The sequence below is a fragment of the Nelusetta ayraudi genome, unplaced genomic scaffold, assembly GCF_046127955.1.
Source record: "Nelusetta ayraudi isolate G7.1 ecotype Tasmania unplaced genomic scaffold, CSIRO-AGI_Nayr_v1 ptg000114l, whole genome shotgun sequence".
Taxonomy (NCBI): Eukaryota; Metazoa; Chordata; class Actinopteri; order Tetraodontiformes; family Monacanthidae; genus Nelusetta; species Nelusetta ayraudi.
The window spans coordinates 704030-720227 of record NW_027466164.1 but is presented as its reverse complement, the minus strand read 5'-3'; the positions used below and the strand labels follow the sequence as shown (position 1 = coordinate 720227).

The 16198-nt window shown below is 42.6% G+C and overlaps 1 protein-coding gene across 9 annotated transcripts in view; it reads right to left on the bottom strand.

Moving 5' to 3' along the window:
* Positions 1 to 590: 590 nt before the first annotated feature.
* dmd (dystrophin) overlaps positions 591 to 16198 on the bottom strand; it is a 281446-nt gene continuing 265838 nt past the window's right edge. For 5 of the 9 annotated variants that reach the window (XM_076049401.1, XM_076049402.1, XM_076049404.1 and 2 more), the window contains 7 exons: positions 11485 to 11550; positions 9743 to 9901; positions 8483 to 8726; positions 7407 to 7521; positions 7139 to 7228; positions 2136 to 3437; positions 591 to 2001 (listed from right to left, as the gene is read on the bottom strand). In XM_076049401.1, the coding sequence (XP_075905516.1) occupies positions 3316 to 3437; positions 7139 to 7228; positions 7407 to 7521; positions 8483 to 8726; positions 9743 to 9901; positions 11485 to 11550 (796 nt within the window). In that variant the 3' untranslated portion in view covers positions 591 to 2001; positions 2136 to 3315. Of the gene's footprint in view, positions 2002 to 2135; positions 3438 to 4673; positions 4707 to 7138; positions 7229 to 7406; positions 7522 to 8482; positions 8727 to 9742; positions 9902 to 11484; positions 11551 to 16198 lie in introns of those variants that run through there. The other 4 variants (XM_076049406.1, XM_076049410.1, XM_076049405.1 and 1 more) reach the window with 3 other exon arrangements.

The following is a 16198-nucleotide window of genomic DNA, read 5'->3' as shown; positions in this document are numbered from 1 at the left end:
TCATCGAGTGACGACGATTAAAAACTTCCGGGTTGGATGCCGCTGTCGCTGTGAAAACAGGAAGTGTTTAAGGTTTTAGCGATATCTAGTGGGAAAAAGTGAAAACTACAATCGTTCAGCCACTTCACTGCGTTTTTACTTCTAAATTTCGCAGACTTTAGAAAAAACGAACGATTTCTAATTTATATTATTCCACGAAGTGTGCGATAACATTTAACTCTCTCAAATCACGTTAAAATTTCACTATGAGCTGCGTTTAAAAATATTATTTCGTCAAACGTTTGTCGGAGTAATCATTTATGAGGTTTCACTGCCCCCGTGTGGTGAAAAAGGGCAAAACTGTACACGTTAAAAATTGGGTCAATCAAACTGGACCGATTAACACGTTTTTGTTTGTTTTTGTTTTTGTTTTGTTTTTTTTGCTATTTCAGCAATTCATTCTTTGATAATTACACGGTACATTCTTGCAAGAACAATAACAAAAGCAACTCAATAAATGTTTATCTTTTTCTTCAACATGATTTATTGACCCTCCCATCGTATGAAGACGTGGACAACAAAGAATTTAAAAAAAAACGAGACGATTCAACTCAACATAACGGCGTGCTTTATTGATATACAGTAAAGCATTTTTTATAATACAGTAGTAAGGCATATATTTGGTGGAATCTGATATGTTGTGAAGTATTGATGCGTTATTGGAACAAAATAAACGATGCAACAATGAAAATCTCAAACATTTTTTGACATGGAGTCAGGATGGAGCTCATGTAGTCGCACATGCTTAAATGCTAACACCTCACACAGCACAAACAAACAAACAAAACAAAACAAAAACAATGTAAAAACCAAAAAAAGAAAAATCCGTGCCTCTGCTTCTGACCAGCGCATTTCCTCTGCGCAGAAAACAACCAGTAGGGGGCAGTAGAGCACTGACTCACTGGCAAGAGGCTGAGCCTCGCGAGAAGCCAAAACATTCAGTCGCAAACTCCTACGGCGCAATTCTGAGATGGACAGAGAGTGTTCGCTACGGGGCGGCGTTTCTCAACTGGTGGTATGGGACCTAAAAGTGGGTCGTGAAGCCGTTTTGATCGGGTCACGACTTCGTGGCCAGGTTTCTTTAAAATATATTTAAAAAAAAAAAAAAAAGATTTTTAAAATACGTAAATATATATTTTTAAATCGGATTGACAGAAGGTGGGCCAGCCGTTTTCATTTCTGTGGGATAAATTTGAGCGCTGTGGAATAATTGTGGGTCCTGAGACTCCCAACGGTTGAGAAGCACCGCCTTCGGGAATCCATCGCAGTTCATCCAGGTCAACAATGTGTGACCGAGTCCAGTAGCGATGTGGCCTCCGGGCTGCACGACCGGTTGTGAGGTAGCGCTGGTATCACAGGAGAAACCCCCGACCCCGTGTGACCTCCGCAGTGTTCAGAAAGCGACATTCTCCCAGGGCTCCTTCGTCGCAGCGTCACACAAAAGCGGGTGGCGAGCTTGCAACGCTACCAGCTGTGCGAGCACGTCGAGGCCCAAACTGAATGACGTGGACGTGAGCTTAACTGAGGGGCCTTGGGTTCGAGGCCCACGCGGGGCTCCACCGTTTGGTCGCCTTGTGCTGTGATGTCACTCCGAGGAGGGAAACTACTGCAAACAGGAAGCGTTGACGATGCGTCTTCATGTGTGCTTCCTGAACTTCCTGTACGCATTCAGTTTTCTCTCATCCAATCATATCGTGTTAATTGCAATCAAACAATAAGGATGGAAAGAAAAAAGGTTATCGATAATCATCTTCCCTGATGTTGTTTTGTCGGTATTACACACACACACACACGCGTATATATGTATAATAATTTCTATTCCCTCAGCAGAAATGACAAAAGTCCATCCTTTACCTCTTGAGAAGGAAAATCACAAAAACTCAGAAACCGTCCCTTTGTGATGTCACAACAAAAGCAACCATTTTTCGCACAAAGTGAGAGCCAAATAATTTCTTTTTTTCACTGGGGGAAAAAAAAAATCAAGTTGTTTTTTTTGGGGGGGGTTGAAATATTTGACAGCAGGTGGCTCTACTGAGTCTGGGCAGAGAAATAAAGACTGGATCCTCAGGGTGGATGTGGGACCTTTAAAACATGACGACTCCCCCATGCCGCACGTGTATAGTTAAGGGAAGACTTATTGCTATTTGTCGTTTTTAAATCATAGTGGATATATATATATATATATATATATATATATGTATATATATATATATATATATATATATATATATATATATATATATATATATAAATATATATATATAGAACGAGTCATTTTAATGAGCAAATTAATACATTGAATCACCAGCTCAAGCAATATTGCCAATTATTTCCGACAGTGTCCACCTTTTGTAGACTACAGTTGCTGGTTCAATTCTCAGTGAGGCCCTCCAGTAGCACGCAGCACAAAAAAAAACAAACAGAAAAACTGGGATTAAACTTCCGCAACGGAGGCGTTTGTGGGGAAAAAAAAAAAAAAAAAAAAAAGAGTGATGGACGAATTAATGGACGGGGGGGGAACAAGATTGCAACATTTCGTTTGCCGACGGCCAAATAAAAAAAAGCAGCACACACACACACACACACACACACACACACACACACACACACACACACACATAAACACACGCACACACGTAAACACACTGTACTGTAAAGATCCAGGATGCCTGCATTGCCTTGACAGTAGTGTGACGCTGCTCATAGAAACACATCAGAAAGCAGCCTGATGGTTACAATCAATCTCTCCCTCCCTTTGATTTTCTCTCCATACAAACGTGTGAAATGCTCCAACCGTCGCCCCCTGGATACAAAGAGATGGCAAAACACTCCCCACGCACTGCACAGAATTATTTGTATCTCGTCGTCGCTTACCCTCGCCCCCCCCCCCTCCCCCTCCCAAAAACCCTAATCCGGATTTATACAATTGCATAGAAGTTTAAAAACCAGCCTCTGTTAATAACAATTATAATAAAACAACTTCAGGGACGTTTTCTTTTCTTTTTTTTTTGATTTCTTAAGAAACTACTTAAATCTACAAGTTATAATGATCTCCCCCTCCCTCCCCCCCCACATAATTTTTTCTTCTTCAGTTTTTCTCCCGTAACTGGTCGTCGCTCTCACAAAAATAGACGCTATATATAATATTCTCTTTGTAAACTGTGTTTTTTTTTCTCTCTCGCTCTCTCTCTCCGATCCAGTTGTTCTGACTAGAAAAGCATGCGACAGGTGGGGAGGGAGGGGGAGGAGGGTGAGGAGGAAGAGAAGGTCAGAAGGTCAGAAGGGCAGGTTGGCGTGGTGCTGCTCGGCGCTGCGCTCCTCCGTCATCACGCTGACCAGCGACTCCACAGCTCGGCCCAGGTCGTCAGCCATGTGGAACAGACTGCCGACGCTCGGGCCTGAGTGAGAGAGTGGGAGAGAGAGAGAGAGAGAGAGAGAGAGAGAGAAGGAGTGAGAGAGAATAAAATGCTAGCCATGCTCATGCTAGCGTGGCGGCAGCGGCGGTGGTGGTTACGAGGGATAAATTGAGCAGTGTTTGCTAGTTGAGCTCTGTGTGCTAATAAACTGATGGTGGCACAAGAGATACTAACTTGCGTGCGTTCCAAATGGGGAGGGAGCTAATGCTAATGTTAGCGTGGTGGCGGTGGTTAAAAGGGATTCATTGAGTAAAAGGGAGAAATTGAGCAGCGTTTGTCAGTTGTTAGTTTGGCTTCGTGAGCTAATAGCCTGATGGTAGCATAGGAGATGCTAACTTGCGGCGTGATCCAAATAGGAGGGAAGCTAATGCTAATGTTAGCGTGGCAGTAGTGGTTAAAAGAGATTAATTGAGCAACGTTTGTTTTCGTTGTTAGTTTAGCTTGGTGAGCTAATAGCCTGATGGTGGCGCAGGAGATGCTAACTTGCAGCGCGTTCTAAATGGCGAAGCTCTGCCTTTCAATTGTTAACACTTTGAGAATTTTGCAGTGCCTGGGGTTTATTCTAAGTACAATATAAAAGAACAAAACACCTTTATTAGTCCCACATTCGGGAGATTTGCATAATTGCACTGACAATAAAGTGCAAAGAGAAGGAAAATTATATAAATAGGAAATCACATAAAAAAATTAAATAAAGAGTAAGAAAGGGAAAAACAACTTATTTACATCTTATGAACAGTTGGATTATTTACAGTTGTCTACATAATACTTACATAATGCCCCAAAGCATTTGCGCAATCCCGTTAGCGTAGCAGCTAGCTAGCTGAAGTGCTCCAGGGTACTTTGTTTTTTTTTCAGGTTCAATAATACACTTATTTATATTTTCAATGTAACGTAAATCATTTGTACAAGAAAAAGATATAACTGTCCATATAGATGTAAATAGTTGATTTTTCCTTCCTTTCTTACTCTGTAAGGAGTTTATTTCATTTCTTTTGAATTCATTTTTTTTTTCCCCCTTCTCTATTACAGTACATGTTGTTGTAAGCCATGTAAATTTCCCCAATGTGGGATCAATAAAGGCATTCCAATGCTCATCCTTTGCCTCCCTCTACTGGACTCCCTGTTCTGAGACTTCTGGTCAGTGCAATAGTAGCAGCAGTGCAAGGAGCGCTTCATGTGGCCAGTGCACAGTGGTGACTATGTGGAGCCACTGACCTCTGACCTCTCACGGGTGTCCCCGTCGCCCTCCTGGCTCGCCGAGAAGAGGGGGAAGAGGAAAGGAAAGAGGAGAAATACCAAAGTCAGTGTTGTCGGCAGAGAGAAAAGAGGGAGGGGAGGGGCGGTGGAGGAGGAGGAGGAGGAAGAGGAGTGGAAACTTGTCAGAGAGTGAAGGAAGGAGGTGATACCGTGGCTATAAATTTTGAAAATTCGATTTTCTTAAAAAAAAAACGTGTTCTGCGACGTCTTGCGTCTCTGGGAAGTGTCACCGCAGTGCCGCTGGATTAACAGCATTTTAATTGTGGCTTCAATTTTGCTTCCTAACGACCACAAGGTCAATAAAATTTGAAGAAATAATAATTTAAAAAAAATTATCAGCGAGGAAACGTCAGAGGGAGGAAAACAAAAGTACTGTTGGCGACCAGTGGAGGGCAGCAACGTGCTTTTGCTGCGACCAAGGATCTCAAACACAGTGGGGCCAAAATGTGAAACTTGGGCAAAGTCTCGGTCCAACATTTACTGGAGAAATCTTCCTCCAGACAGGGCAGTGAACCTTTTTGGACCCAAACAGGTTTGGCTTCAACCTAAATGTGGGAACAAGCAAAGCTTCATACGATAGAATAAATAACTTATTATTAACATATTTCACACACGCAAAATCAAACTTCAAATTTTAAAAACTCCTTAAAGTCAATAAAATGTCGGTACAAATTCTATGGCTCTTTATTTGCAGCCTTCTGATTTAAATGTCAGCAGTCACTTTTTTTCCACAGGCTGTTAATACGTGTAAAAATAAACTGACAATAAGTCCGAATAATTTCCTTCAATGAACGTCCTGTCCCGATTGATGCGCCAAAATTTGGACAACAAAAAAGATTTGTAGTGTTGGCGCTACAGGTGCTGAATAATACCAGCGGGCCGGCAGTGATTTTGTATTGGCCTTGCGGGCCACATGTAATGACACTGCGGGGCCAAATCTGGCCTTGCGGGCCAATGTTTGACAGCAATGGTATAGTTTTTGCTTGAAGCAGAGCTATTTGAACTCTGCTGTTGTGCAGTTTAACAGAAGTGGATCATATTTCAGAGAGACCTCAGCTTTGGGGGTCACTGTTGAGTTATCAGCGCAGAGAAAAATAAAAATGTAGAAAAACAACACAGGTTTTTATTGATATTAAAAGTGTAAACTTCCAAGAATGGCTCATTGGTCGTCACTATTCCTGATTACAATTTGGCCGTGCTGCAGTTGAGAAAGAAATACATTGAAAGTAGCAAAGCCGCAGAGTGCACTTGTTAGAGCGGCGCAGTAGCTTTGTGGGCTAATTATGGTTAGCAGCGCCGCCGCTAGCGCGGTTTCCGCTCCAGCTGCTTTCACTCTTCAGCAACCCCCGACCAAAGAGCCGGAACGCACAAAAGTTGGGATCAAGTCGGAAGTTTGAAGTTTGTTTGGAAATATGAACCGTGTGTGTGGCTTTTCCATAACTTGGACTTGGACGTTAATAATCCAAATGCCCTTTTGTAGTTATTTGTTTTTCCTTTTTTCAGTTTGACAAATTAGAGTTAAAATTTCCATCAAGAAATAGGAGAAAATGTCAAAATAAGTAAATATGAAAAGGTTCACTGTTCTATCTGGAGGAAGATTTATTTTCAATAAATATCAATGTTGGACTGAGACTTTGTCCGAGTGTTACATTTTGGCCTCACTGTGTATTTAAGTTTGACACCCCTGAACTATTGTAAATAATAAAATGAATAACAGCGAGAGCAGTATTTGTATCTTTCAACACCAAAGTAACCAGCGTGTTTTTCCAACGCAAGAAGCAGAAAGTACAGATGTTTCTGTATAGACCCGGCCGAGAAGAACTACAAACCCCGCCTCCCCGGTAACCACACGGGACGGTCTACTTCTGCGTATTTCCTGGTTGCGTCGCCGCCGTTCCCTCCTGCTGGCCAACCCCGGAAGTGACGTTTTCATAGCATCAAGCTAACCATTGGTTCGCCATCTAACGATGGCGTTGGATGTTCAAATAAGTAAAAACCCTACGTTAAAAACAGGATACTTTATTGAAACTTCAATATTTAAATTTATACAAAGTGTCTTTACCAGTAGATGGCGCTAATTTCAGCCGACTTCCCAGGATCCCAGGATGCTTTGCAGCAGCACGCAAAGCATCCTGGGATACAAAAAGACGTGAAGGATAGTAACGGTGCATCCTTGGAATGGGCTAAAAGTAGGGCGCATTTGGAGGGCGCATTTGGAGCGTAGGATGCAGACCCTGAATTGAGACACAGCCTAGGTGGTAAAACAGAGTCGGCTACATTGCAAATTGCTAATTAGCCACATGCTAATTGGTCCTCTGAAGAAGAAGAAGAAGAAGGAGAAGAAGAAGAAGAAGAAGAAGAAGAAGAAAATATCGCGGGAAAGAAATGAGGTGAAACTGTGGTGAGTGAGCGGCTTAACGCACCCTGGCTGTGCGGGAAGGAGTTGTTGAGCTGCTCCATCACTTCCTCCAGCCCAGATGCATCTTGGGAAGGGCTGGACAGCTCATCGTCCCCTGAGACAGACAGACAGACAGACAGACAGGCAGGAAGAGAAGAGCTTTGTAAACACACACAAACACACACTCGCTGTTTAACAGTGGAATAAGACTCCGGTGTCTATTTATAGGCTGTATGTAAATGAAGGGATGCAAGTGTGTGTGTGTGTGTGTGTGTGTGTGTGTGTGTGCTCACCCATTGTGTCGGTGGTCTGGCTAGCGGCCACGCGCAGCGCTGGCAGGGAGGAGTCGGAGCGCTGGGAGGAGGTGGAGGGGGAGGACAGAGCCGTGCCGTTCACCTTGGAGTCCGTCTGACACGCACGCACACACGCACACACGCACACACACACACACATTCATGTTAAATCAGCAGCTTTACGGGAAGGGAGAAGTGAGGAGGGGCAGATGTACAACAGTTAAACTATTCATTTGCACTATGTTTATATACATAAATACACACACACACACTTTATAATGTGTATATACTGTACATTTGTATTTAATTCACTGCTATGCACTCTAGTTGGATGGTAACTGTAATTCGTTGCTGTGTACTCAAACTACGGCCTGGGGGCCATATGCGGCCCACTAAGCTTTTTAATCTGGCCTGCTGAAGGTTGAAGAAATGATATTAATAGTCAGTCATAAAATAGCTGTATTTCATGCATGTTTTCAAAGTCATTTCAATAAAGAGCTAGATATCGTGGGGCTTCAAAGACACTGGTTTGGTTGCAACTTTGCTTTGGTTCATTTTCAATTGACATAATGCCATTTCAAGTCTATGGGGTCAGAAGTCAACTTTGTCCTAGAGACATGGGGCCACTTGCAGGTTCATCGGGATCCCTCGAGACACAGCCACGTCAAATGTGGGGCTTCTAGCCCATGAGGAACCCCCGAAACCGTAACCCTAAATCCCGCCTTATCGCTAAACCCTAATGCCATGCAAGTCTATGGGGTCAAAAGCCCCCCCCCCCCCGCCAGTGGTGGTGGTTCTAGGCCAAACATGGCCAAACTACAAAACTGCAAATAGTTTTTTTCCTCCTATGAGGTGGCTCACCAAAACACTCCATCCATCCATCCATCTGCTGCTGCTCCGGCCCCCCCTCTCGTCACATTTTTAGAACCCACTGTGGCCCCACCAGTCAAAAAGTTTGCCCTCCCCTGGTTGAGAGCTAAATGCTACTCTAACACCAACGTGTTTCCGAGGGGACGACTATCGGTGACGGAGCGCCGTCACCCCCCCGCCATACCCCCCGACGGCCCTTCCCCCACCTGCTCCAGCAGCTGCCTGAGCCGGTGCAGCTGCGACTCCAGCTGCTTGTTGTGGTCCTCCAGGATCTGCATGCGCGCCTCCAGCCGCCCCTTGTGCTGCCGCAGCAGCTTGGCCTCGGCGATGAGCTCGGCGTCGCGGGTGCTCTGCGGCGACGCCGGCAGCAGCTCCGGCGGCGACGGCAGCGGCGACAGGCCCTTCCTGTCGTGGGCCTTCTTCAGCCGCTCGTACTCAGACTGCAGCTTCCTGTGGCGAGAAGGTGGGGGGGAGGGGGGGTGGGGGCAGTTAAAATAGAGTTGCCAACCGGCCCTTAAAAAAGCCATCCACACTGCACTTTATTGATTGTTGTGTAAAGATGTGTTTAAAAAAAAAAAAAAAAAAAAAATCAATACAATTTAAACATTCAGTTTATTTCTCATGTCTATTGCTCACAAAGCAGTTCAAACTATGTGAACCATAGACTTTTGAGTTATGATTTCCCACTACTGGCGAGCCACTGGCCTGTGATGGTCATGGCCCCGACCACTGCGGGAGGGAGGCCTCCTTTATTTTTCTGAATAACAGTTGGCAACACCAGCTGCTTCCATTTGCCGTATGCTAATGTTAACAAAAAAAAACATAAATGATTAGAAAACTTGTAAATCCTGAATTTCTTGGAGGAGCTACTGTGATATTTTTTGTTAGCATTAGCATACAGCAAATATTAACCGACAATTTTGAACAGCGATCATCAACACTTTATCAAACTGATCAAGCCAGATGTTAGCCAGCTGTGTGCTATTGCTGACAGCAAATCCAAAAATGGAGCGTGCTAGCTTTAGCTTTGAGAAAAATGCTACGCTAATGCATTGAGCGACATGATTAAAGCTGAAACGACCATTAAGCTGAACTTGAAGAAATGATATCAATATAATAGAATCACCTTTACCTTTATCGTCATCGCACGACAAGTAGTTAAAGCGAAATTGCAGTTTTGAGCTAAATTGCACCCTATTTTAAAAAAGAAAGATCTCAAGGAGCTACAAGTCATAAAGTCAGTTAAGTCAGTAAAGACATTTTAATAAATATAAGGCAATGCTTAAAAAGTGACAGTGTGGCAGGAATGTTAATAGTCCGTCAGTCATAAAAGCTGTATTTCATCAATGTTTTCAGAGTGGTTTCAATAAAGATCTAAACACCGTGATGCTTCAAAGACAGTGATTTTGTTGCAACTTTGCTTTTGGTTGTTGGGTTGGTCTGGCGTTTTAGCCCCGCCCACTGACCTGTTCTCCTGCTCCAGGTCGTTGAGAACCCTCTCCAGCTCTCCCTTCTCCTCCGTCTCCATGGAGATGAGGATCTGGGCGGGGCTGCGGGGCTGGCTGAGAGGAGAGCCTTGGTTCAGAGACTGGCAGTAGTGCTGGATCAACATGTGCTCGTCATCGCTGCAAGCAAACACGCACGCACGCAGGCACGCACGCACGCACACACACACACACACACACACACACGATAGGCATTCATATGCGCACACACACACACATGCGCGCCCGCACAGAGAGACACACACACACACAAGGATGGAGAAAAAAAAGAAAGAAAAATCAGCAAGTGAATGAGTTCTGGGTGGCAGAGGAGTCAGGACGGCACCACAGAAGAAGAAGAATCGAACAGAGGGGAGGGGCAGAGAGAGGAGCGCGGCTCTTCGCACCGGCTTTTGTATCAGGTTGTTGCTTATTTTATTTGTATCATACAACACATGTAGCGCTAACACTAGAAATCCCAGAGTGCTCTGCAGGTCTTCTGGCACCTCAGTCAGGACAGGACGTTCAGTTGAAGGATATACTTAATGCTACGTAATTGGTTAATTGTTGTTGTTTTTTTAAAAATGTATTATCAGCACTTGGAAAAAGGGGACTGTTGAAATCGAAACAGGAAGGCTGCAGATAAAGAAGAGCCACGTGAACTTTATTTACATTTTTATTTCTTTTGATGTTTGATTTTTAATTTGAAACTTTATTTTGCATGTGTGCAATATGGAGTTATTCATTGTGTAGTATTAAGCTTTGCGTGTTCCACATTGGGTGTTGAAGCTGAACTTGTTTGGGTTCATTTAAAAAAAAGGGTTCACTGTTCTGTCATCAGGAGGGAGATTTTACCCTGAGACTTTACCCAAGTTTCACATTCTGGGCCCCACTGTGTGAGTTTGACGCCCTCCTGATTTAGACGCACTGTGAATTAAAAAGCAGAAACTCCCATAAGGAAAATTCCCTCCTGGTCTCTGATTGGTTGCCGCCAAACAAAATGAATTATGCAATAATAATAATAATAATAAAAAAGAAAGAAGCTTAATTAGTAACTTCCTGCTCCCTGGATGAAGCGCTCTGTTCCTCTCTCCGTCCTTAAAAAACACTTCCTGTCGGAAATAATTAAACATCTGTTCACGCTGCTGCCGCAGCACTCCCCCCCCCCCACCCCCTTTCTCTTTTTAATCACAGAAAGCGACGCAAACTCCACGAAAACTTGAAAACAGATAAATACTAAACACATCCACATGAAGGCTCGTTGCGACGGGAATTCCGGGAATTCTCTCTTAATTAGCTCCGCAGCGGAGCGCCGCGATCCCAATTACAATCACCCAGAGGACAGGTCTTCCCTTCGGGGGAGGGGGGGGGGGGAGCTTGCTGGCGAATAATGCCCGAGCAATATCGGCCGGGTGTGAATAATTTTGCATGACATTATGATTTTTTTTGCGCGGGCTGATTTTTGGTTGTGAGTGCGTGTGCGAGGAGGAAGAGCCACCGGCAGCCAATGGAGACGCGAGTAGGGGTGGAGCCGCTTCACACACACACACACACACACACATATACACACATGTGCAACCAAGGGTGCCGATGGGGTGAGTGAAACCAAAAACGAAAAAAAAGAGGGAAAAGACGAGACAAACTCAAGAGGGAATGAAAGAAAAAAAATAAAAAAATAAAAAAAAACGATAAAAGAAACAGAAAAAAAAAGAAGCGTTCCTCACATGCTCTCATTGGGTGAGATACTGTCATTCAGATAAGAGCCGTTACGGTTCTCCATTTCTGCTAACCTGCAGGAGGGGGGGGAGGGAGGGAGAAACAGAGTCAGTCAGTCGCAAACACCACACGCTTTTAGCACGCTAGCAGTTAGCAGACGGCCGGTGTCTTTGTTTGTGGGGAAGCGTCGGCAGGTGGGAATCATCGTCATCACTGTGGGAAATACAAAGGATGAACCCACGAGACCCCCTGAGAGCCTCAAAGCTAAATTTTAAGGGGGTCGCCTCAGATTTTTTTCAAATAGCTAAAAAAAAAGAAAAAAAAAAAAAAAAAAGAGAGATATGTGATTGTCACTAATGGTCACTAAAATGTCTTTAAAAATCATAAAAGACTGAAATATATTTCACAATTTCTCTTTCTGCGGGAGTTGCATCCAGTGCGTAAAAAAAAAAACTATAGTATAATAATATAGTTTTGCATAATATTTACAGCGTTTATACAGAGCTTACAATACTTGAAATAATACGGTAATAGTGTACAACTTGGTGTTTATATGTACACTGCAAAATTGTACTGTAATATATTGTGACATATGGTATTAGTGTGTATAATACTTAACGTTAATATACGGTATCATAGAATATGGTCATTAACGTATATATTATTTATAGTGTCTATACGCATATTCAAATGTCACATCTCTCTGTGGCAAAAGTGCAATACTTTAGCCTGAGCTTCAAACACAAAGAGCAATAAAGTGCCTTATCGCGTCGTGCTTTCAGTGTACCTGAGTGACAGCGATGCCAACATGCCGACCTTCAAGACTGAATCTGGCAACTTTTTTTCGTCAAAGGTTCATTGGAGACTTTTCTGGTATTTTCGGAGACTGACATGAAAGCATGTACGGTTCCTGTTTCGTACACTGAAGAATGGAAGAATATTTAAAGCTTTTATGATCTTAAGAGACATTTTAGTGAAAATGTGTGATGATAAGATACGATTTTGTTGTATGTGAGGAGGCCCCCCTGAAAATTTAGCTTTAAGACTTTCATCGGGGGAGGGGGGTCCGGGGGTCCGACCCAACCCCCGCCCCCCCCAGGCCCCCCTGTATATCGCACACTGCTTAGATCCATGAAATATTGTAAAGGTTATTCTAGGCCTCCTGCAAAGATTGGTAACAAGTAACCAATCTAAATTTGGTTACGCGCACAACACAAAAAAATGTCGTCCCCTCAGACTGTACCATCACCACCGTCTTCTTGTGTTGTTGTTTTTTTTTTATAAGAGTGGGCTCTCGCTCATCCTTGAGAGCCTCCTCTTGTAAAAAGAGGCGGGCGGGCGGCTCACACTCCACACACTCCACGCCAAGATTCACTCTTAAATTTTACACGGCCCACTTGTTTAACGGCCTCTAAACTGATGCCATCGATGGGGGGGGGGTGGCTGAAGAGGGGCAGGGGTGTCTGACCACTTGCGCTAAGCTAATGATGCTATATAATACACATTTCGTCCTTATGAAAGTGTAAACGGTGTAAAGTAAACAGTGGAGTGTAAAATGGGGCAGAGCGATAAAGTTTGATGATGTTTGTCGATGTTGTGTGTTAGCCTAATAGCTACATGCTGCTGGCTGAAAATGCTTTGCTATGCTAAATGTGTAGATCAGCGAGCAACAGAGACACTGGAACAATTTGAGAGAGAAATGTTTTTTTGTTTTGGCCGTGTTTCTGTGGTAATGCTAAGCGTAGGGCGTTGAACCGCACGATTGAGGCTGAAATCAGCAGCTGGAGCTGAGTGGCTAACAGGTTATTTATAACATTCTTATGTCTGCGTCAATAGCTGCATTTCCATGACCCCTAGCATTGCGCAAAACACCTGCAAATCACAATTGTACTTTGTCAAAATTTTAAAAATATCGCTGTCATTTTGCAAAAAACTGTAATGGAAATGCAGCTCGCGTCATTAAGTTAGGGTTAGCTCATCAGCTCAGCCTATCGTGGGAAGTATACAGGAAAGTAGAAAGCCAAGCAGGCATGAGCGCCTTTAGTTTGATTGTTCCCAAAGGGAAACTTCAGCAACACATAGCATGCTAGCGTTAGCTCTATTAGATTAAGAAATAAAATGAATGAGCAAAATCTAAACCCAGCAATTTTGAATTGCAATAATCTTTTTCGACACACACAGACTGATGGAGCTAGACCTATATGTGTTTTGGATTTCAGCGCCGTGACCTAAGATAACTGCATGCTAATGCTAGCAAGAAATCACTGTGGCTCTCGAAAAATTCACGATTCACCAGTAAAGCAGCCCTCGATGATTTTCAGCCATTGATATGAGGGTTTAAAGTTTTACTTTCAAAACAAAACCAAAAGACTTATTTCGGTGGGGAGGCAAAAAAAACAAAACAAAAAGAGATTTGCACTAATCCTTTGAAGAAAACAAAGATATTATCTCTGGCCATTAATTCCAGCCTTGTAAACGCACCTCCCGGCTAAATTTTCCTCCAAACAGATCTTTTAGTACCAAAGTCTAAAGAGGAAACAAAATAACCTACAATAAAACAACAACCAAAGCCTTAAATTGTCGGCTGTTATCGCCACTCTGTCAGAATGCTGGTGCTTTGGCTCAAAGACAAAACCAAATAAAAAAATAAAATAAATAAAATAAAAGAACAAATGTTTCAGGGCGTCAAAAGCGAAAATTGTTTGAGCAGATGGTTGGCAGCGGCCCTCTGACCGCCCAACAGGAATCGATGCCCGTGTATGTATGCAAAAAATAGATAAATAAATAAATAAATAAATATATGTATATATATATATATATATATATACTGTATATATATGTATATATATATATATGTATGTGTGTGTGTGTATATACATGTATACGTGTGAATATATATGTATTATATATATATATATATACATATATATATATATATATATATACAGACATACAGTGTATAGATGTATATATGTATGTACATACATACACACACACAAATATATACAAATACTGTATATACATAAATACAGACACAGACGTGTATATTGATATATATATATACATATATATATATATATATATATATATATAGGCTGAGTGTAGGAGTCTGAGGCGACAGTAAATGCAGAGACAGTCACTAGTGGGGGGGGGGGGGGTTGGGATCAATATGTCAGACTGAGTCTGGCACTTCCCGCTGACTCCACCGAGGGGCGGCGGCGGACTGATTCAATGAGCGATTGATCGGCCGCTTGATTGACTCGTTGTCCCATTGACCCCCCCTCCAGCATCGGGGGTGGCTGTGAACTCGGAGAGCGGCAGCCACATTGTGGTTGGTTTTGGCCCAGTTGGCTGTTCTGAGCGACTGGGAATATCGACGTCCTTCTCTCTCTCTCTCTCTCTCTCTCTCTCTCTCTCTCTCTCTCTCTCTCTCTCTCTCTCTCTCTCTCTCTCTCTCTCTCTCTCTCTCTCTCTCTCCAGAGGCACTGGCCTCACTCTCACTGCAGGCTCACTGATTCCACAAGGTGGGTGATTGGGGGGGCAGGGTGGTAAATACATAAGCAAAAAAGACTTCAGCGTCGCCGTACACCAGAGGGATGATGATCTGCTCATCTGGCAGCAGCCTTGTTGTCTCAAGGCTCAGGTGTCAAACTCTGGCTCGTGGAATTATATTTGGCCAGCGAGGCAATGCGAGTGTGTGTGTGTGTGTGTGTGTGTGTGTGTGTGTGTGTGTGTATTTTTATTGCAAAAGTAACCCTTCCTGTGCTATGTGTATATATATATATACATATATATATATATATATATATATATATATATATACATACATATATACATACATATATACATACATATATACATATATATATATATATACATATATATATACATATATACATATATATACATATATACATATATATACATATATACACATATATATATACATATATACATATACATATATACATATATATATATACATATATATATACATATATATATATATATATATATATATATATATATATATATATATATATATATATATATATATATATATATGTATATATATATGAATGGATATATGTACATACATATACATATATATTAGTGTTGTCACGATACTGGATTTCAGACTTCAATACGATATTTGGAAAAATATTGATTTTCGATGCTAGCCACTGCGAAAGTTCCAAGGGGCAGGAGGGGGGCGGGGCGGCCGCAGATCGGGCTGAAGTGGGGCGCGGGCGGGGGGGGGGAGGTTGCACTGAAGTCCCGTGGAAATTTCGAGTTTCGTCGACGGGGGGGAAGTGGGGGGGGAGATTGCCCGTCTTCGCGACGCAATTTCCCTCCTTTCCTGCCTCGCAGGGAGGGAGAGCGGAGGGAGCGCTCGGAGCGTTTGTGTTTGTGTGTGTGTTAGCGGTGCTGCACGTCGCCTCGATGTAGTACCGATATATTGATACTACGGAGAAGTCATATCGTATCGTTTTTAGTTTTCAGTATCGAAAAAAATATCGATATATTGATATTTTTAACAACACTAATAGTGTATACATACATATGTACATATATATATCTGTATGTGTATGTATGTATGTATGTATGTATGTATATATATATATATATATATGTACTGTACGTATATATATATATATGAACAGTATATACAGTATATATATATATATACACTGGGTCCTGCTGGTGCGTGCAGGTGGGTGT